Here is a 22718-nt window from a genome sequence, read left to right on the forward strand (position 1 = left end):
TTCTTTTCTTAGCTCGTTAGAAAAACAATCACAGCGTCCTATGGACTGGGCCAAAGTGGGCAGACATCAGAATAATATTGCAGGGGGCTGGCCAGCCCAAAGAGGCCCGTCCCAGCAGGACTCCAGGGGACAGGGTCAGAAAGACGCAGCCCACAAGCTGAGCACAGTTGCAGAGGTTTTAGCTTGCTCGCTACATTTGAATTAATTGCCAAAATTTTAAACTCAGAGGAATTCCACAAAAATCTAGGTACCAGCTTTTCTTGAAGACAACAGAAGCTCAGGCCACCCTGAGGCCATCCCCTCTGGCAGTCACCTGCCAAGCATGTGGCTCCAGCTTAGCCCAAGCGCCTCCACCCACCCTGTCAAGGCCCAGATGCAGTGGCCCTTACCCATCACACTTGCGCTCCTGGCCTTACGGGCATTTGGGTTCATATCGTCATCTAACAACACAGTGAAGCTCCTTGGCCTACCAGTTCCCTTCGTGTTTACCTTGACCAGCCCCCAGCTCCTTGCTTCTGCATCTTGACTTCTGCCATGGTCCTGCCCAGACCCCCGAGGGTTGTCTCTCTTCGCTACTCCCCGCCCGCTTCTCCTTCCTACGTTTCCATGCTGCAAGATGGGGTACCTCTACTTGCCTCAGCTGCCTGGCCCCTCCAAAGCTTCCTTTGACCCTCAGCCCAGCTTGCATGGATGCCCGGGACACATACAGCACTTTCTTGGTCCTGGTTTATAAAGCAGTCTGCCCCAGTGGTCCCATCACACCTCCAATCAACTCCAGACCCCAGCCCACCACTTGAAAATCTGTAGTCCAGGCCAGAGGGCAAAAGGCACAGTCGAGGGCCGAGCAGGCATTCTGTGTGGCGGGAGTAGGGGAGCAGGAATGCTCTCGCTCAGGTGCTGTGCGGTGGGCCGTTGGTAGGTAGTCCCTGCTGGTCTGGTGCATGAGGGGAGAGGCAGGTTCACCCAGCGGTCTGTGCCTGGGCAGGGCAACTCCCGAAGTGGGCTGAGGGAGAGCTCTCAGTGATCTCTAAGGAAGGAGGCGGCGCCTTGCAGGGTTAGCAAACCTTTAGAAGATCCTCCTGGTGTTCTTCCTCCTGTCCTAATTTAGGCCCATTTCCTCCTGCCCTACCCTTAGCAGAAATCAACAACAGCAGGGCACTGTGCTATTTTCTAGAAACTTTCCAAAGAGACCTATGGGCCTGCCCAAGACCCTCAGGCGTTGCCCCCATTGGCCTGGGGACAGTCTTTGAGCGATTGCTCTTTGAGAAGAAGTCAGCATCAGTGGGAGTCAGAGAAGAGGGGTAAGCAAACTAGATTGGGGAGCTGCTACCCCCAAATCAGACTGCAAAGACAGGGAGGGGTCATGGCCACCTCTGTGGGCCCAGTGCCAGATAGCTCCACAGAGGCTCAGAGAGGGCGGAAGGACCAAGGCTAAGGAAAATAACAAGGCTGAAACTCCCCATGTCTAATGACATCATGAGCAAGACTGCAGAGCTCCCACACACCCTTCTGAGCCTCAGTTTTCCTGTCTGTAAAATAAAACTCAATGAAATGACACAAGTGAAGCCCAGCTGGTGCCTGCCCTCTTCTCATAAATGACCCATTACTTCTGTTCTCCGCTCCTCCCCAGGCCAGGCCTCCCCTCCCTAGTCCCCATCTTATACCCACACCTCCCTGCTCCTCACTCAGGGCCTTGGCTCTGAAGGGAGACCCCGAGGCCATCTGTAAGGGGGAGCACAGCTGGCGGTGGCGGCTGGCATCCAGGGGGCATGAGGGTGCATTCACCCCAGCACAGCATTCCTCCTTCCTAAGCTTGCACAGGGCCTGGTACTGAAGGGCAGCAGATTCACTCCAGCATGACTGCTGCAGCCACCTGTGTCTCTCGGTGGAAGGGGCAGCCTCGAGTGTGGAGTTCGGGGATCCAGCTTTGGCTTGGCCATGCCCAGAGCCAGCCAGCCTTGAGCACCTGTTTCCTGTCTGGGGGCATGGGAACCCTCCTGTCCTCCAGGGACCCCGGCCTCCTCATCTCTGCTGGGCAGTCATCTACTACCACTGGTCCTGAGACCTCTTGTCCTGGAGCCTGCAGGGTCCAGTTCAGCTATGCCCCCTCTCAGGGCCGCTCTGGTGGCTTCTTTGCTGCCACCCTCCCCACCCCCAGCACTGTGCTCTCCCTGCCCCCACTACCACCCCCATCTGGTTGCCTAGTCCATGACTGTGAACTTGACCTCTACCCCTGGCTGCCTGGGCCTACAATCCTGCAAAAACCCCTCCAGCCAGCCGGCCCCACCCCTCAGGACTTCCCTGGTGTGGCAGAGTCACCTGTGACACCTGGAGGGACTCCAGTCCAGTGTGTCCCCACCTTCAGCTAACCCCCTTGGAGAAGCCTCCCTGTGGTGCAGGCAGAGGGGCACAGAGGCAGCAGCACATTGCAGGGAGCAGAGACACAAAGACAAAAGAAACAAATGATTCCTTAAGAGCCACGGCCAAAACAAATTGCCGCAATTAACACGTGCCACTGCCACGATCTATGGGCTGAAACGTGGCTGGAACGACGCAGAAGCAGAAACCACAGAGAGCGTGTGCTCCAATAAAACGGCAATAAATGGCACGGCTGTGATGGAACTCGTTTCGATTTTGTTCCAAAACCTTGTTTAAGTGCTTTTATTGTTTCTGTGCGAAAGAACACAAATGCTTTTTGAAAATTACTTCAGCATAAGCCTTACCTTCTCCAGAAAGTCTTTCTGATCCCTCCCATCCCTACTCCATGCAGGTCTGCAACCCCCACGATGCCCCCCTATGTTGCCCCCCATGTTGCCATGGTGCCCACACATCCCTGTCACCACCAGTGCCCACACGGCTTCTTCACCCCCAGGGACTGTGCATCGCCTGTCTCCACCCCACCCCAGAACAATGCTCTGTACACAGCAGGCAGCAGGTGACATGGGCCCAATGGAATGACTGTCAAGGTTAAGGGAGAGGCCACGTATGAACATCAAGGGAGGCACGCAGGCTGCTAAGGGGACCCTTGCCGAACAGATGAAATTCTTATTAGAAACAGTCAGTGTTGATTTCTCAAAAAATCTATCAATCAATAAAACAAAAGCATAAAGACATAGAAACACATAAACAGAGAATCGTTTTACATGGGAGATGGGGAGTGGTGACTTGGCCTCATAGGGCCATAATCACCCTTTTGGGGTTTTGTCCCACATTAGAAAAGCAGCCCCATAGCAGAGATACGGAAACCATAAAAGGGTAACAGAAGTTGGGCACAGAGTCAGGACTGGACCGAAGCCCTGGACAGCGCACGCAACTCTGTAGCAGGTGGGGCAGGAGGGACTTTAGCCGGGAGCACTTGGCCCCCAGCCTAGGCACCAGAGGTCGAGGGGAGACCCTTCCCATTCCCTGAGAGATGGAGTGTGGGTCTCACTTGCAGGGGAGCCTCCTGGGAACCCCTCACATGGGAAGAAGGATGGAGAGAAGGGAGGCCTTTCTCTCCCCCAGCGACCAGCCAAGGGAGGCGAGCCCTCCTTGTCCGCTCTGGCAATATGGCACAAGGGGGGATGATCTGCCAGTTCTCTCTTGAGAGGCTTGGTGGGGAGCAACTGCAGGCCAGCTGGCAGCCCCCCTTCACCCTCTCACAGCCAGCAGGCCAGGGGTGGGGCATGGAGCAGCATCTCCGCTGCTTTGAGCGATCATGCGGACTCCAGGTCCACGTAAGGTAAGAAATTGGCTATCAAGGCTCTGAGGCACGTGCTATCTGCGATTTAGTAAATCTCTTCCCACCCCCAAATTTAATTTTTTTAAAAACCTCCCTCCTCAGGAACTCCATTCTCATGTATCCGAATCCACTCGCCAGCTCCCAGCAGAGGGGAGGGCCGCTCTCTTGTGTACAAAGGCCCACCCTAGCGGGGAAGCTCGTGAAGGCAAGTCTCTGGGGGCCGTTTTTACTTTGTTTTGCCACTGTAGAGGCCACTCTTGGCAAGGAGCCCTTTTCAGTAAAAGCCATCAGCTGCGGAAGAAGGCAAAGGGCTGAAATAGCATCAGGTGGAGGAGGCGGCCCTGGAGAGAGGCCTGGTTTCCATCCCAGTTCTCCCACCATCTGCCTGTGGCCTCTGCAAGCTACCCAAGCCCTGGGGCCTCCATTTCCTCCCTGCAAAGGGAGCTGCCCTCAGAAGCACTCAGCTTGGTTCTTGGCACGGGGAGGGATTAGCTCTGCACAAACCTGGTAGTTTCATGAGAAGCCATGTAAGGTAGAGAAGTCGCTGAAGGCATCTCCCTCTCAGAGTCAAAAGGAAACAGAAAGACAGGATCTTGTGTCTCTTCCTCTTTTTAAAAAGGGAATTAGGCCAGGCGTGGTGGCTCATGCCTATAATCCCAGCACTTTGGGAGGCCGAGGTGGGTGGATCACCTGAGATCAGGAGTTTGAGACCAGCCTGGCCAACATGGAAAAATCCCGTCTCTACTAAAAATAAAAAAATTAAAAACAAACAAACGACACCAAAACACACACACACACACACACACACACATTAGCTGGACATGGTAGTGCACACCTGTAGTCCCAGCTACTTGGGAGGCTGAGGCAAGAGAATTGCTTGAACCCGGGAGGCGGAGGTGGCAGTGAGCTGATCCAGCCTGGGAGAGAGTGAGACTCGGTCTCGATGAATAAATCAATGGGAAGTCATATCATCACGAGGTCCCCACTTACCCTCGTGACCTCATCTAACCCTAATAACCTTCCAGAGGCCCCATCTCCAAGTATGATCATGTTGGGGAACAGGGTTTCAACACATAAACCTAGGGGAGGCCGGACTCACGCATTCAGTCCATTGCACAATGTATCAAAAATTCAAATCGTATTGGGCAAGCCTGTACTGCCCGATTGTAAGCAAAGTCTCTGAGGCTGGAGAAATCAAGGTACCCATCAGTGAATACAGGGTATTAAGAAATGCCAAAGCTCACTGCTCAAGTTCATCTCCTGCTGGCCCTGTGGCCCTGCTGCCTGGGCCTAGAACGAACCCACTTCTCCACAAGGCCTTGTCTTCCTTGAGACTCTCACAGTGTGATCCGAGAAGCATGCTCCACAATTTCTTATCAATTGAACACTAAAAGCCCCATCTGGCTATGGGATTCCTAGTTTCTCCTCAGGGATTTTGTGGTTAAACCTTTCTGTCTCCAATGCAATGTAGCAGTGAGCACAGCTCTGGACGCGTGTCCCAAGCCTGAGGTCTAACGCTGCCTCTGCCCCCTCATTTGCTGTGCAGCTTAGGCAAGTCACTTTACCTCTCTGGGCTGGGCTCACCTCATCCAACCAATGGGAGGGTTGAACTGCTCTTTTCTTTTCTTTTTGAGACACAGTCTCACTCTGCCCCCCAGGCTGGAGTGCAGTGGCTCACTGCAGCCTTCACCTCCCAGATTCAAGTCATTCTCCTGCCTCAGCCTCCCAAGTAGCTGGGATTACAGGTGTGCACAACCACACCCAGCTAATTTTTTTTTTTTTTTTCCTGAGATGAAGTTTTGCTCTTGTTGCCCAGGCTGGAGTGCAATGGCGTGATCTCAGCTCACTACAACCTCTGCCTCCCAGGTTCAGGTGATTATCCTGTCTTGGCCTCCTGAGTAGCTGGGATTAGAGGCACCCACCACCACACTTGGCTAATTTTTTGTATTTTTAGTAGAGACAGGTTTTCACCATGTTGGCCAGGCTGGCCTCAAACTCCTGACCTCAAGTGATCTGCCTGCCTTGGCCTCCCAAAGTGCTGGGATTACAGGAGTGAGCCATCGTCCCCAGCTGCTCTTCCCTTTTTACTGTCCTATGACTGGTCTCCCAGTGCCAGCTGAGAGTGTTGGTCCGATCTCTTTTCTTCTAAGCTGGCCACACAAATGGACCTCAGTTACTCAGCAGCCATTAAAATCTGGTACCAGCCACCATTTAGGCCTCTGGACATCATCCTTGGGCAAAGGAGGTTTTTTCTGTTAGCTTGGGCCTAGCCCTCCCCGCTTATATCCTGGACTGTGAAAATGGACTGAGCGGGCGTTAGGGAATTCAGGATGAGCTAGAAAAAAAAAATCCTGCTGCAATAAATTGCATCACAGTGGAGATCTCTTTCTACCCAGAAAATTCTGAGCCCAGACAATGGCTCATTTGTTTCAGACAATATTCAATACAACAGAATTCCAGGTCAATAGAAGGATTTCTGCAGGTTCTTAGAGTTGGTAGCAAAAGGATTTAACCCACAGAGAAAAGAGAGCTGTTCAATTATAGATTCCCAGGCGTGAGGGAGGCCTTATTAATAAGGTGTCTGCTGAAAATGCTGCTCCCTCCGTTGGGAGTATCCCACCTAATGACAGTGGGGGACTGATGCACCCAGGGCCCTGACCAGGGAGGACGTTTGAGTAAATATTCCGGCAGAGATGGCTGCTGCTAGAATGGTAAGCAAGCCGGGGAGCAGAGGAAGCGGCCCCTTTCTCCCAGGCCCTCAGATGATACATTTTTATAAACATCCAGGCAGGCAGCCTCTGAAGACTCCTGGGCTTTACAAACACATCTCGTATTCAACAGTCAGCTGAGACCACGCTCTGAGCATGGGCGGTAAGAGGAGCAGGAAGCAGGAGGGGCGGGGAGGGGTCTGGCACCAGCTTTCTAAATTTAACATGCAGTTGCTTTTAGGCCAGTGGATAAAAAATAAATTCCAGTGCTTAAAGCTCTTATCTTTGTTTACCCTTTCCCCAAACAGCTAGTGACCTGCACTCTGACTCTTCCAGCGAATCAACGAGATGCACACGAAGACGAGGGATGGGAAATGCAGGAGGGGGCGTGGGGAGGGCAAGTTCATGGCTCTCCACCTTCCCGTGATGTTTATTTGGCCTGGCAGAGTGACCAGGGTCTGCTAAGGTCATGAGGCTGTCCCTGGGTGGGTGGGGGCATGGTCATGCTGCATCAGACCAGCCCAGAGGTGGAGGGCACCTTGGGGTCCCTCGTGTCACTCTCCTGTTGATGAGGGACCTATGGATATCCTACAGCGACCTTTCCAGATGCTCCATAACCTCGTGTGAAAAGCTCCAGTGAACCTGGGCTTACTTATTGCGTTGTGAAGTTGTAGTCATTTGAAAATCCTGCCCCACATGGAGTCAGAATCTTTCTTTCTGGGACTGATGCCATGGGGCCTGGCTCCACCCCCACAACTGCATGGCACAGCACTGCCTTCTTCTTGGCCGTGGGCTTGCCCTGCAGACGGCTGACGATGCTCTCCTGCCTCCCTTCAGTTTGCTCCATTCTCCCAAATTCTTTCAATGTGCCTGGTAGAAGCAGTCTGCCAGTCTCCCCTCGCTCCCTCTCACTCATCCCCTCTCTAACTGCTCATCCTGTGATCCCACTGACTTGGTTTTGGCCTCGTCCCTGCCCCAGTTGACAAATAGAGTGGCGTGTCTTCTTCTTCTCTATTATTATCATTATGATTATTGGCAATCATAGTTCATGCTGCCTCAAACTCCTGGCTCAAGTGATCCTTCCACCTCGGCCTCCCGAGTAGCTGGGATTACAGGTGCATACCACCATGTCTGGCAATTTTTTTTTTTAAAGATGGGGTTTCACTATGTTGTCCAGGCCGGTCTTGATCGCCTGACCTCAAGCAATCCTGCCATCTCAGCCTCCCAAAGTGCTGGGATTACAGGCATGAGCCACCGTGCCAGCCATCAGTGGTCTCTCTTAGTCTTGAATCTCCCAGGCACTGTCCAGGACATCTGAGATGTTGTCCAGGGTCCCTGACTTTCCAGTTGTCCTGCCACCTTCCCCTTGGCAGTAGTTAAGGTTTAATGCTTGGCTCTCTGCTTGTTTTTCTTACCCCCATCCCAGACGACTCATTCCCCTCTGTGCCGACACCATCTCCCCACCTCTAGGCCAAGCTGCTGACGGTCTCACCCGGGTGGGGTGGTGGAGGGGCCTCCAACAAAATCCTGCAAAAGCTGATCTTCCCCTGGGATATGCTGCCCCACCCATGTGGTCCTCTTTCTTTCTCTCAGCCCCCCAGGACTGAAACCAGGGCATCCCTTTCATCTCTCTTCAATCCCTGACCCATAAAATCCCAAGACCCTCACCTCCCCTGGTAGAGCTTCCTTATGACAGTGATTCTGAAATCCAGGCTGCATGTGACAATCCCTTGGGGGACTTTTAAAGCAATACCAGTTCCTGCACCCCAATCCAGACCAATTAAGTGGACATGTTTTGGGATGGGCCCCAGCATCAATAGGGAACAGCCAAGATAGAGAGTCACTGCTGATACGGCTTCTCTTTTTCAGCCCCTTTTCCCGTTCTGACTATTGGCCTTGTGATTGGAGCGCCTCACTTTTGCCTGGACAGTTGCAAGAACCTCCTGTCTTATTGACCTATTTCCCACCTCTTTCTACCCCAACCAACCTACATGTCATTGTCAGATCACACAAAGCCATTTTCAGGATGTTACCTTGACTCATCAAAAACCTTCAGTGGCTCCCTATTACTATAAAAATAAATCTGGAAATGAACAAATAAATGGTTTCCCAAATACAGAGTAAGTTCTATATGGCGTGGAACCGTATCTTATCCCCTATCTTTCCCTGCCCTCACCCCACACACTCTGCTAAGCAGAGTAAATAGAGGGAGCCAGGATCTGTGGGGTGAGCGAACAAAAGCATTTTCTCTGCAAATTAAATGCGGTCCACTCACTTCCCAGCACAGAGAAAGTGGGCTAGGTGATTTAACTATCACTTACTTAGGGGCTTCTTTCTTTCAACATCATATACAGTCAGCTGTGAATGTTCCAAACTAATGGAAAAAACAGAATCCTAAATGTTACCAAACAGGAGATAATTCAAAGACTCGAATCTAGTTGATGTTGGAATGCGTTTTTGCTTACGAGTGCTGAGTGCTTGTGTCTGATAATTGGGGCAATTTTTAAAAATTAGGTAATTAGATGTGTTTTATTTGTTCCTATTTTCCCCTCCCCCCATTACACACACACACACACACACACACACATTATATGAATAAATAACTCAGCTCCCAAAACAATGCCCTATTTCTTTCTCTCAGTCCTTTCCTGGAATAGAGATAGTGGTTAGATTTCAGAATATTAGCAAGGGAGGGAGAAGAAATTGGGGAGGAGCCTGCAGTTAAAGTCAATAGAAGAAACTAGGATGTCAACAGGCTGCTTTTCAACTGATTCGCTGTTAAAATTTTAGGCAGTGTGAACAACCTATCTGTCAAACTGTTTGCAATCTCTACTAAAGCTGAACATACACCTCCCTCAGGACCCGGCAGTCCCACTCGCAGGTGTACACCCACCAGAAACCGGTACTCTGTTCACCAAAAGCCATAAACAAGAATGTTCGTAAGGCTTTATTCCTAATGGCCCCCAACCTGGGAACAACGCAAATGTCCATCGACAAGGAAAAGGATGGATAAACCCGGGCAGCTCACCCAGTGGAGCACTAAATCATGAGGATGAACATACCACAACCACACAACACAGGTGACTGTCACAGACACGCAACTGAGCAAAAGAAGGCAGACCAAAGAGCCTGCCTGGAAAGATTTCATTTATAGGAAGTTCAAGAGGCAAAAGTAATCTCCCGTGTTGGAAGTCAAGACAGTGGTTATTCTTGAGGGGCATGTGACTGGGAGGGGCCACGGGCATGCTTCCAAGTGCTGGTCACACAGGGATGCTTATGGTGTGAAAATTCACTGAGCTCTACGTTTTGTGTTTGTGTCATATTTTTCCATATGCATGTTATTCTTCCATAAAATGTACAAGAGGAAAGGCAGGGAGGGAAGGCTGGAGGGAGGGAAGGTAAGCCCAGGTAGGCCCAGCTAATGGAAAAGGCTTGGAATTCGAAGACCTGGATTCAGTTCCAACTCTACTATTAACTGGCCGCGCGATCTGGGACAAGTCACCTCACCTCTCCAAATCTCTGGGTTTTTTTCATCTATAAAATAGACAATAAAAGCTGCCCTACCTACCTCACAGTGTGGTTGTGAGGACCAAATGGTATAATGGATGTAAAAATCCATTGCTGAGCAATAAAGTGCTTCACAAGGCAAAACACTATTATTATTCTAGATCTCTGCAGACAGCAATTTCTGCAGCGGGTCAGCACTGTCAGTGAAGCTAGGCCCAGAGCCATCGTGGAGAGGACCGACGCCCCGTGGGTGTGTGTTTTTGTGTGCACGCAGCCTGGTTTATGTTTTTCATTACATCTCTGCACCTAATCCCTTACTGGCCTGGGCCTCAGAGTACAGAAACACCTGGAATCATCCCTGTGTTTTTATGGGACGGGTTCTGTCTCCTTCTAAAGCAGGTATAAAGAGATGCCATGTACACTCTCCTAATTACTTTTTCTCAAGTATGGATGAATTTCAACATCTAAATCTGCCAAATTATTGAAGCTAGCACGGAGGACTTTCTGGGCATGACCAGAGAAGCCAGCAATGTGGATGGAAAGATTTATCACCCCCTCTCGTAACCAAACCTCCATCGTATCTCCCTGCAAGCCTTGAAACTGCTCACTGGACCCACTGAACTCAGACAACAGAGCTATGGGATCTAGAAGGTGAAATGTCAGAGCTCAGAGAATCTTAGCACCCTCCCAGCCTTGCCATAAGAACTCAGGGCTGGCTGGGTGCCATGGCTCATGCCTATAATCCCAGCACTTTGGGAGGCCTAGGTGGGTGAATCACTTGAGGTTAGGAGTTCAAGACCAGCCTGGCCAACATGGTAAAACCCCGTCTCTACTAAAAATACAAAAATTAGCTGGGCATGGTGGTGGGCGCCTGTAATCCCAACTACTTGGGAGGCTGAGGCATGACACTCGCTTGAACCCAGGAGGTGGAGGTTGCAATGAGCCAAGATCATGCCACTGCACTCCAGCCTAGGGGATAGAGCAAGACTCTGCCTCCAAAAAAAAAAAAACTCAGGGCTTCTCTTGGAAACCAGTTGCAAGGGTGAGGGGCTTTGCCTCTGGTTTATGGTCAGAAGGGCAAAGCGAAGGTCACCCCATTTTCCACGGCTTGGTTTCATATTATAATCCCACAGTGCCTGGAGAATCAGAACGAATGGAAATTTTTATTCTTCGTATGGCTGTATTGCCCCAAGCTGTCCCTGTGCTTAAGGGATTTCCATCTCCCACTTCTAGAGGGCAAGGGCCAGCATCACTTGGCCCACTTCTTAGCATAAGACCAAGTCTAGTGACGGCTGAATAGGTATAACTACTACAGATGCTGCTGTTCCTATCGCTCTGAAGAACAAAACTGAAGCCACCTTCGCTCCTGTTTCCTTTAACAAAATAGAAAAATGGTAATTTTTCTATTAGGTCCGTGAATCTCCAGGAAAAATCTTTGTGAAGCAATGACATTTTTATTTTCTTTTTCTCATTTATACTGCAGATGACATCTGCACACACACCCAGTGTGTGGAGTATGTGTAGGTGTGTGACTGTGTGTGTGTCTAGCTTTCAGAGAAAATGATATACAAAATGATAAATATAGAAAAGAGATTAATAGGAGAGGGCAATACTAAATGTTATTTCCTACATAAAAGGATTTATCAATAGATTTCCCATAGAGTTAGTTTCCTAAACCATCAGGTTAATCTACTGTATTTCAATGTATTTAGATATTGCCCCAGGCACAGTGGCTCATGCCTGTGATCCCAGTACTTTAGGAGGCCGAGACTGGAGGATCACTGGAGTCCAGGAACTCAAGACCAGCCTGGGTAACATAGTGAGACGTCCCCGCATCTCTACAAACAAACAACAATTAGACAGGCATGGTGGCTTGCACCTGTAGTCCCAGCTACTCTGGAGGCTGAGGCAGAAGGATCGCTTGAGCCCAGGAGTTCAAGGATGCGGTGAGCTATGATGGCACCACTGCACAGTAGCCTGGGCCACAGAGCAAGAAAATAAATAAACACATATTGGTTTCCAGATCCTAAACTATATGATGGAAAGACTAAGAGACCAAGAATCTTAGAAATAAAATTACAAGTTACTGCCCATTGAAAATCAAATAGATATGAAAAAGTCTCCCCCAAAATGAAGAAACTCTGGTTGGAGAATGTAAACCACTAGGTAAATATTCTATTTATTTGCTTTATTTCCATGTTTCCCAATATTTAGTTTTCAATCTTCTAAGAGCGGTTATTGTATAAAATAAGTCCCAGCTGAAATGAATTTGATAGTATTTAGAATTTCTTTCTGCCTTAACACATCCTATCAGCGTAGTTCAGTACAGAGAGCAGAGCGCCTCATGTTGGAACAAGCTTTTCCACCACTGAATGTCTTCAAACAGAAATATCACCTGCTTATGAGGTACCTTCCAGTTGCCAAAGACCTTCATCTTCTTGTTCACCCTACTCTGCAAGATGGCTGGGACAGCATTACAGACGAGGGGGCCTGTTGATACTGCCCTGATGACTGGCGCAAGGCTATGGCTAAGGGTTACAGACCTGGAACAGAACCCCGCCCTTTGCCTCCCTTGTGGGACCCAAGGCCAGGCCAAGGTCAGGGGGAGCAGCTGCGGGGCGGGAGACTTCCTCGTTGGGTGTGGACAGCACAGGTTGATTTTGAGATTTCCCCTCAACTTATTCTCAGTAATTTGGCCTTTGAAACAGGAAGCAGAGAGAACCCTGGGGGATGGCTTTTCGTGTTATCTTTTGGAAACACAGAAGCTTCAGGTGCGTCCTAGCTTGAAATAAGAGAATATTCTGCTCAGTCCCCCACATTTTTGTGACACTCCAGGCCCAGCAGGCCCACCGCGCCCTCACCAGCTGTCGGTAATGTTGGTGCCTGGAGGTGCTGACACAGGACCGGGTATGCCAGGCACCTGTCCTCCAGGCTGTAGTGCAGTGGCGCTATCTCAACTCACCGCAATCTCCACCTCCCAGGTTCAAGCAATTCTCCTGCCTCAGCCTCCCAAGTAGCTGGGATTACAGGCACCTGCCACCACACCTGGCTATTTTTCTATTTTGAGTAGAGATGGGATTTCACCATGTTGCCCAGGCTGGTCTTGAACTCCAGGCCTCAAGTGACATAACCTACCTTGGCCTCCCAAAGTGCTGAGATGACAGGTGTTGAGTCACTGTGCCTGGCCGATAAGAACTCTTTTCTAAACATGACCACAATACCATTACCAACTAAGACCAAAATGAATGTTCATTCCTTGAGAGGATCAAATATCCTGCTGGATTCACAATTCCCTGATTGATTCATATTTGTTTCAGGTTGGTTGCAGCAGCCTCTGAACAAGCCCATCCATTTTTCACTGGTTTATTCTCACTCATCCTAAAAATCTCAGCCTGGACGTTGTCACTTCCCCCTGGCAGAGTCCCTGATCCCAAATGTCGGCGACGTGTGTCCCTCGTCTGTTCTCCCACCTCACCCTTATCCACTTGTTTGCATCCTGATAGACTGGAAGCTCCAAGAAGCTGGGACATGTCCATGCATTTTAAAGTTAAGTCTCCTGGGCCTAGCACAGTGCCTGGTGACTCATGCTCGCCAATTCCATATGTATTCCCTGAGTATGTAAATGAAGGATCTCATAAAAAGAACTCCTCATAAGCCCATTCGATAACACTGTACACATCCACGTAATGATTTGTTTAGGAATCTGTTTCCTCAATGGGCAGAGCCTTCTTGGAACCCCAGCACCTGGTCCCACACCTGACCCATCCAAGGTGCCCATTGGGGACTGCGGAATGAACGAGGACACTTAGAGTAAGTTCTATGTTGAGACGTTGGGTTCACAGGCCTTCCTCTCTGGGCCTCATTTTTCTAGTCTCTGTCACGACGGATGGCTGCGAGGATTTCCAAGATCCTTTCCCGGGACAGGGAGTCCTCATTTAGCGTGCGCTTGCTGCCCTCTGCTGGCAGAATTTGCTCAGGACCGCTCTGTCCCTGCTATTCCTGAAAGCTCCAGGCAAAGCCAGCAACTGTGGGTGGACCAGCCAGTGAGAGGGATAGGGACTTGAGTTTTGTTGTCTCGCTGGTTCGACTAAGACATGGAGGTGTGTGCGTCCCTCCGCCTCATCCGTTCGCTCCTCAGGTGCGGAGAAGCGCTAGGGCAGGTCTCAGACAGACAGAAAGACCTATGCCCCTGCGTGCACATCAGGACAGCCAGGGGCTATAAAAGGAGAGCTGGTGCCCAGGCCCCACCTCAGACCAACACTGGAGAGTAGGGCCCAAGCATCTATCTATATTAAAAATATATAAAAATCTGGCTGTTTCTGGCCGGGCACTGTGGCTCACGCCTGTAATCCCAGCACTTCGGGAGGCTGAGGCAGGCAGATTGCCTGAGGTCAGGAGTTCGAGACCAGCCTGACCAACATGGTGAAACCTCATCTCTACTAAAACTACAAAAATTAGCCAGGCATGGTTGTGGGCACCTGTAATCCCAGCTACTCGGGAGGCTGAGGCAGGAGAATTGCTTGAATCCGGGAAGTGAAGGTTGCGGTGAGCCGAGACCTGGCCATTGCACTCCAGCCTGGGCAACACGAGCAAAACTCCATCTCAAAAAAAAAAAAAAAAAAATCTGGCTGTTTCTTTTTTATTATTAGTATTACACTTTAAGTTCTAGGGTACATGTGCACAATGTGCAGGTTTGTTACATATGAATACATGTTCCATGTTGGTGTGCTGCACCCATTAACCCGTCATTTACATTGCTTATCTCCTAATGCTATCCCTTTCCCCTTCCCCACCCCATGACAGGCCCCGGTGTCTGATGTTCCCCATCCTGTGTCCAAGTGTTCTCATTGTTCAATTCCCACCTATGAGAACATGTGGCGTTTGGTTTTCTGTCCTTGCGACAGTTTGCTGAGAATGATGGTTTCCAGCTTCATCCATGTCCCTACAAAGGACCTAACTCATCCTTTTTTATGGCTGCATAGTATTCCATGGTGTATATGTGCCACATTTCCTTAATCCAGTCTATCATTGATGGACATTTGGGTTGGTTCCAAGTCTTTGCTATTGTGAATAGTGCCACAATAAACATATGTGTGCATGTGTCTTTATAGCAGCATGATTTATAATCCTTTAGGTATATACGCGGTAATGGGATGGCTGGGTCAAATGGCATTTCTAGTTCTAGATCCTTGAGGAATCGCCACACTGTCTTCCACAATGGTTGAACTAGTTTGCAGTTCCACCAACAGTGTAAAAGCGTTCCTATTTCTCCACATCCTCTCCAGCACCTGTTGTTTCCTGACTTTTTAATGATTGCCATTCTAACTGGTGTGAGATGGTATCTCATTGTGGTTTTGATTTGCATTTCTCTGATGGCCAGTGATGATAAGCATTTTTTCATGTGCCTGTTGGCTGCATAAATGTCTTCTTTTGAGAAATGTCTGTTCATATACTTTGTGCACTTTTTGATGGGGTTGTTTGATTTTTTCTTGTAAATTTGTTTGAGTTCTTTGTAGATTCTGGATATTAGCCCTTTGTCAGATGGGTAGATTGCAAAAATTTTCTCCCATTCTGTAGGCTGCCTGTTCCCTCTGATGGTAGTTTCTTTTGCTGTGCAGAAGCAAAAGATCAATTAGATCCCATTTGTCAATTTTAGCTTTTGCTGCCATTGCTTTTGGTGTTTTAGACATGAAGTCCTTGCCCATGCCTATGTCCTGAATGGTATTGCCTAGCTCTTCTTCTAGGGTTTTTATGGTTTTTATGGTTTTAGGTCTAACATTTAAGTCTTTAATCCATCTTGAATTAATTTTAGTATATGTAAAGAAGGGATCCAGTTTCAGCTTTCTACATATGGCTAGCCAGTTTTCCCAGCACCATTTATGAAATAGGGAATCCCTTCCCCATTTCTTGTTTTTGTCAGGTTTGTCAAAGATGAGATGGTTGTAGATGTGTGGTATTATTTTTGAGGGCTCTGTTCTGTTCTGTTGGTCTATATCTCTGTTTTGGTACCAGTACCATGCTCTTTTGGTTACTGTAGCCTTGTAGTATAGTTTGTAGTCAGGTAGCATGATGCCTCCAGCTTTGTTCTTTTGGCTTAGGAATGTCTTGGCAATGCAGGCTCTTTTTCGGTTCCATATGAACTTTAAAGTAGTTTTTTCTAATTCTGTGAAGAAAGTCATTGGTAGCTTGATGGGGATGGCATTGAATCTATAAATTACCTTGGGCAGTATGGCCATTTTCACGATATTGATTCTTCCTATCCATGAGCATGGAATGTTCTTCCATTTGTTTCTGTCCTCCTTTATTTCGTTGAGCAGTGGTTTGTAGTTCTCCTTGAAGAGGTCCTTCACATCCCTTGTAAGTTGGGTTCCTAGGTATTTTATTCTTTTTGAAGCAATTGTGAATGGGAGTTCACTCATGATTTGGCTCTCTGTTTGTCTGTTATTGGTGTATAGGAATGCTTGTAATTTTTGCACATTGATTTTTTATCCTGAGACTTTGCTGAAGTTGCTTATCAGCTTAAGGAGATTTGGGCTGAGATGATGGGGTTTTCCAAATATACAATCATGTCATCTGCAAACAGGGACAATTTGACTTCCTCTTTTCCTAATTGAATATCCTTTATTTCTTTCTCCTGATTGCCCTGGCCAGAACTTCCAACACTATGTTGAATAGGAGTGGTGAGAGAGGGCATCCCTGTCTTGTGCCAGTTTTCAAAGGGAATGCTTCCAGTTTTTGCTCATTCAGTATGATATTGGCTGTGGGTTTGTCATAAATAGCTCTTATTATTTTGAGATACGTTCCATCAATACCGAATTTATTGAGAGTTTTTATCATGAAGGGTTGTTGAATTTTGTCGAAGGCCTTTTCTGCATCTATTGAGATAATCATGTGGTTTTTGTCTTTGGTTCTGTTTATATGATGGATTACATTTATTGATTTGTGTATGTTGAACCAAAGCTGGCTGTTTCTAACATGCAGCCACATGGAGAACTGCTGAACCAAGACGATCTTTACATATGTATCTTTTTTTTGTTGTTTTGAGATGGAGTTTTGCTCTTGTTGCCTAGGCTGTGATCTCAGCTCACTGCAACCTCCACCTCCTGATTCAAGCGATTCTCCTGCCTCAGTCTCCAGGGTGGCTGGGATTACAGGCACTCACCACCATGCTCAGCTAATTTTTTGCAGTTTTAGTAGAGACAGGGTTTCACCATGTTGGCCAGGCTGATCGTGAACTCCTCACCTCGGGTGATCCACCCACCTCGGCCTCCCAAAGTGCTGGGATTACAGGCGTGAGCCACCGCACCTGGCGTATATGTATATCTTGATCTAAAAGCCTAGAAGCACAGTTTAAAAAAAAAAAAAAAAGCCCATCTGGGGAAAGAGTAAATAAAGACTTTGATTTTCTAATACAAAATTCCCTTAGCCTATCTTAAAAAGTTTTCTTTCTTTGACAAACCGTGACAGCTTACAAGCCATACAGTTTTCTTTGAGGAACCAACATCATTTACCCATTAGGGATGCTATTCCCAGATCCAGTTTTTCTTTCTGAGATATAGTTCCCTATTTTTGTGTGCCGCACCTCTGTTTCTTGCTTGATGCATGTATATTCCTGCATTTGTTAAGATTCATTTGGTTGCAGACAATGGAATTCAGAATGTCGCTAACTTTAGCCACAAGTGAGAACTTGTTGGAAGGTACCAAGATGCCACCCACAGGACTACCTGCCAGGAGGAGCAGATAGCAAATAGGAACTGGAACTCTATGGGGCACCAAGAAATGGTCTGTCCGTCCTTTGCTTCTGCTTTGCTGTGTATATCTGATTCATTTCTTCTTTCCTGAGGCCAACTGCTGTTTTTTACTCATTAATCCACGAGGCCAAATGTGGCCAACAATGGGTCTCCACTTCCCTGTGTTCAATTGCCGCCTGCTGGAGAAAAACTTCTTTTTTTTGGTCCCAGATCCAAATTTCCAGACTGGTCCCTTTGGGCCAGTCAATCTTGGCCTGCAGGGCTGGCTACAGGATGTGTGAGGCCCAGTGAGAAATAAAAGTGTGGTAGCCTTTATTCCCAGAGCGGGGGGAAGTGTCCATCGTGGTACTCAGTGAGCTTCTTCATTTCTTCTGTAGTCTCTTTTTCGACTTGTCATGGTGCTTTTTATTTTCTATTTACTGTCGTTCTAAGAAAACTCTAAATTTTAAATTATTAGCAAGCATTTTACCATTCATCTTTATATCAAGCAATGCCAGTTTTAAATGTAAATTTCAGAGCATTTAACTCATATGCAGAACCACTGAAATTACACAATTGGTGTTTTGTGACTTGTTGGCCAGAAGAGACAAACACAAACCAAACTTAGGAAGACTGAAAGCAGGAAGAGAGGATGCCTCCAGGTTCACCCAAGGGGGATGCTCTTTCAGGCCTGGACATACTGGATGAGCTGGGGGAGTCCAGACCCTTCCAGGCATCCAAGGGCCCTATCAGTCACCAGTCACATGCACTGAGACCCAGCCAGGGAGGCAGGGTCTAGAGAAATTAGTCCAGAAGTCTTCCCTTTCCACAGCCTTCCCCAGCCAGCCACAGCAGACTAACCTCCAAGGATCTCTAAACCTCTGTGCTATGACACACTCAGTACCTGGGCTGGGGGTGGGCAGAGGTTTGCCCCCATCAAGACAGTTCTAACAGGTTCCCCGGTGATGCTGCTGCTGCTGACCCTTGCCCATCCTGGAACTCACTTTGAGAGCTGGCTGAGATCCCAGGCAGGGCAGCCAGTGGCTCCCCCTGCAGATGGAGGAACTAGGCCTCCCAGCGCCTTCAGAATGGACTTGCCCTGGAGGCTGGCCTCCTGCTGCTCTGGGAAAAAGAGGGAACAGAGGAAAGCAATCCCTCACCTCGGGGACTCCTCCTGGATTAGCATTATCTAGGTGAAGAAAGTGAGACCATCACCCACCAACCAGATAACTCATTCCACCTCTGTGGGGAAACTGGCAGAGCAGCAAATAAGCTTCCTTAACCCAGGTGCGCCCTCACCCTGCTCATGGGCACATGTGTTCATCTTCAGGCCAAAGAGGGGCAGTCAGGGAGTGACAAGAGTGTCACTCCAGGATAGTCACCCACGGGGTGTTAGGATCCCCACATCTGCACCCCCTGAAATATAATCAACATTTTCCAGCTGTTCCTAATCTGACCTGTGCAAATGGAATCTCATTCGAACTTGTATTTCTCATCATAGTAACTCATATAGCTTCTGTGTTTTACCCTTTCATATCCGTTGACCATTTTTCTAGCTAGTTGTCTTTTCCTACTGATTGACAGTAGCTCTTTGGTTTTTTGTTAATTCTAATCCCTTATACATGTTGCAAAACTTTTTATTTGCTATTTCTCTATTTGTCTTTTAACTTCATAATGTGCCATGACTACCCATATGACAGGCTCTTTGAGCCTCAGTTTTCTCATCTGAGAGATGGGGAAGTAGCCGCCACACTGGCTTAGTGGAGGATCCAATGAGGGAACATCTATGCTGCACTTGGTCGGCCACATCGTCAGCTCCCAATAAATGCTGGCAGCTGTGGCTGCCGCTGCAGTTTTATAACCAAACTTCTCTGTATTACAAAGACCCCTGAGCCCCACGCTAGCACCGTGAAATATAAGCACAACAGAACACACTGAATGCCAATCAGATGCAATTTGGGTCATATCGACTTTTCATTTTGTGGGGTTTCCGTTTAAATGTTTGCCAAAGTTGGAAACAAGATTGAAATTTAAGGAAAAGACAAAATGCCATGAGAGTCGGGCTAACATGAACTTCTCCCTTTGTCATGACCGCTCCATCAGATGGTCCCTGAGTTCTGCAGCCTCGAGGAAGGCCTGCCCTATCTGGACATGGTGATTGCAGAGACGCTGAGGATGTACCCACCGGCTTTCAGGTGTGTGGCAGCCCCCTCCCCTGCCCCAGTCCCTACCCCCTAACCCTACTCCATGCCCCACCCTGCAGGTCAGGGCCCTCCTCCATCAGTTACCGCATGTGTTTCTGGAGGGCAACGCCTGAGTCCTGGGTTCCTTTGTATCCTCCAGGACACCTCAGATATCTGGCCCACTTTCCTATAGCTTAACAACCTTCTCAAAGCTTCACTGGCCTTTTCTTAACACTGCCTTCCTCCCCACCCCAAGCCAGCCCTTTGGTCTCCTAGCCTTTGCTGGCTTTTGCCATTTCCCCTGCCTGTTCATTCATTATTCATTCATTCATTCAGCAATTGTTTATTGAGCATCTACTCTGTGCCAAGCACTGGGAAATCAGCTGTATATAAAACAGATAAAAGTCCCTGACCAGTCTTGGAGCTGGCATTCCAGTAGGGGACTGTCTGAATCCTGGTAGCTCCTTCCTGCCATCCAACACCCCCAGCTGTCCAATCCTGGAGCTCCAACATGACTCACCCTCCAAAACGTCTCATCGCCCCTCAGGATGTCTGTGTTGGGCTTGCCTCACCTGGTCCTCCCTGCCCTCCCTCCCCAGCACTTTGAGCTGTAACTGTACTTCATGTTATATTCTTGGACGCATGTCTGCCACTGCATGGCATTTCACTAATGTACACACCAACCAGCCGATCACACCAAGCTGTGGGTATCCTGAGGGTAAAACCACCTATTGTGCTTCGTTCAAACTCTCCCAAACAAGGCACTCCATAGAGAAGAGCGTCTTAATTCATGTCCCCAGACCCTTACAGAGAGTGAAATAACAGCCAGATTTCAAGCTCTAGAAACAAAAGCAGCACAAAGCATTAACCGTATGTGATAAATTCCACTCAACACTCTTATGAATTACTAGATCACATAAACCATATGGAGATACCTTTCACCATTTTTAAAGAGAATGTGTGGATGATTTGAGGGTATCTCAAAATGATATTTCAACACAAATGCATTACAAATAATGCAATTGTATATATTGTCCAAATATGCAAGTCCAGAAGCAAATACAGAAAATTCCAGTGGTGTGATTGGAATTGCATCATCCTCAAGGACGCAGGGTTTTAGGTTTTGGTGCAGAAGCAGGTCAGTCACTCAGGGGCTCTGTGCACCCTCTCCCCATGCCAGCATTAAGACCTGATGTGCAGCCCTTCCCTGATCTCCTTGGGAGCCTCTTGCAAACTGTCATCCAATTCTTTCTTTTATTTATTTATTTATTTATTTATTTATTTATTTATTTATTTTTGAGATGGAGTGTTGCCCTGTCCCCCAGGCTGGAGTGCAATGGTGTGATTTTGGCTCACTGCAACTTCCGTCTCCTGAGTTCAAGCAATCCTCGTGTCTCAGCCTCCCAAGTAACTGGGATTACAAGTGCCCACCACCGTGCCTGGCTAATTTTTTGTATTTTTAGTAGAGACAGGGTTTTACCATGTTGGCCAGGCTGGTCTCAAACTCCTAACCTCAGCTGATCTGCCGGTCTTGGCCTCCCAAAGTGCTGGGATTACAGGTATGAGCCACCATTCCCAGCCTTATTTTTTTCATAATTGATATCCAGCTTTCTTCCAAGGGGATTGTGGGCAGCTGGTGTACATGTTAAAATAAAGTTCAAGATAAAGCAGTGATCAAACAGAACAAAGGCCATTTAAAGGAAAGAAGGCCTTACAGGGCCCCGGCTGATAGCTGGGGTCCAGCTTTGGCTTGGTGACCAGGGCTCCTGGCCAAGAGGGAGAGCAGCCAAGCCAAATGGGTGTGTTCTCCAGCAAGAGGACAGCACAGAAACTGATCAATGGATGCAGTACTTCCTGGACCTAAACTCAGCCATGAATCCATCAGACAAGACGTTGTATAGATGTCATGCTGAAAAACAAAGGGATTAGGCTCTTCAACACGAAAATGCGGTGGCCAATTCTCCACTGACCCGTTATAAACAGCAGAGCAGGAAAGGAAGTCGGCACAGGCGGACCAGGAAGCCAGTGATCTCACCTGAGGACCAGACAGAAACTAGAGAACCTGGATGAAGTAGTTAGAATTCATCCAACAGGTCTAGTGGGCGTGTCAGAAGACCATCTAGGCCTGGCCTTGGTTTACTGTGTGATTGTGAGCCCCATGCTGCTCTGTGCCTCTCCTTCCTACAGGTTAAATGGAGACATAAGCCTGTTTCATTGGCCCTGCAGAGGCGGGCGAGAGGCAGTGGGTGGCACGGGTGGAACTGCAGTGCCCGCTCAGCTGCATGCAGCATGAGGTGTGCAGGGAGGAGCGCTGGCACTGGTAGGACAAGAGAATGGCCAGCTTCCATCCAGCCTTGCTCTCCTGAGTCACACCTTCCCCACACCTGCCCCAAACCTGCCCTGCACCTGCACACCTGCCCCACACCTTCTCCACACCTGCCCCACACCTCCACACCCACCTCACACCTGCCCCAAACCTGCCCTGCACCTGCACACCTGCCCCACACCTTCTCCACACCTGCCCCACACCTGCCCTGCACCTGCACCACACCTGCCCCACACCTTCCCCAAACCTGCCCTGCACCTGCACATCTGCCCCACACCTTCCCCAAACCTGCCCTGCACCTGCACCACATCTGCCCCACACCTTCTCCACAGCTGCCCCACACCTCCACATCTGCCCCACACCTCCATACCCACCCCACACCTGCCCCACACCTGCCTCACACCTCCATGCCCGCCCCACACCTGCCCACCTCCACACCCACCCATCTGCCCCACACCTCCACACCTGCCCCATACCTGCCCCATACCTCCATACCCGCCCCACACTTGCCCTACACCTTCTCCACACCTGCCCCATACCTCC

The 22718-nt window shown here is 48.8% G+C and overlaps 1 protein-coding gene across 4 annotated transcripts in view; it reads left to right on the plus strand.

Annotated features, from left to right (window-relative positions):
• TBXAS1 (thromboxane A synthase 1) overlaps nt 1–22718 on the plus strand; it is a 199133-nt gene that overhangs the window by 165643 nt on the left and 10772 nt on the right. For all 4 annotated transcript variants that reach the window (XM_025380315.1, XM_025380316.1, XM_025380312.1 and 1 more), the window contains one exon: nt 19770–19861. In XM_025380315.1, coding sequence (XP_025236100.1) covers nt 19770–19861 — 92 coding nt within the window. The remainder of the gene's footprint in view (nt 1–19769; nt 19862–22718) is intronic.

Source organism: Theropithecus gelada, chromosome 3, assembly GCF_003255815.1.
Source record: "Theropithecus gelada isolate Dixy chromosome 3, Tgel_1.0, whole genome shotgun sequence".
Lineage (NCBI taxonomy): Eukaryota > Metazoa > Chordata > Mammalia > Primates > Cercopithecidae > Theropithecus > Theropithecus gelada.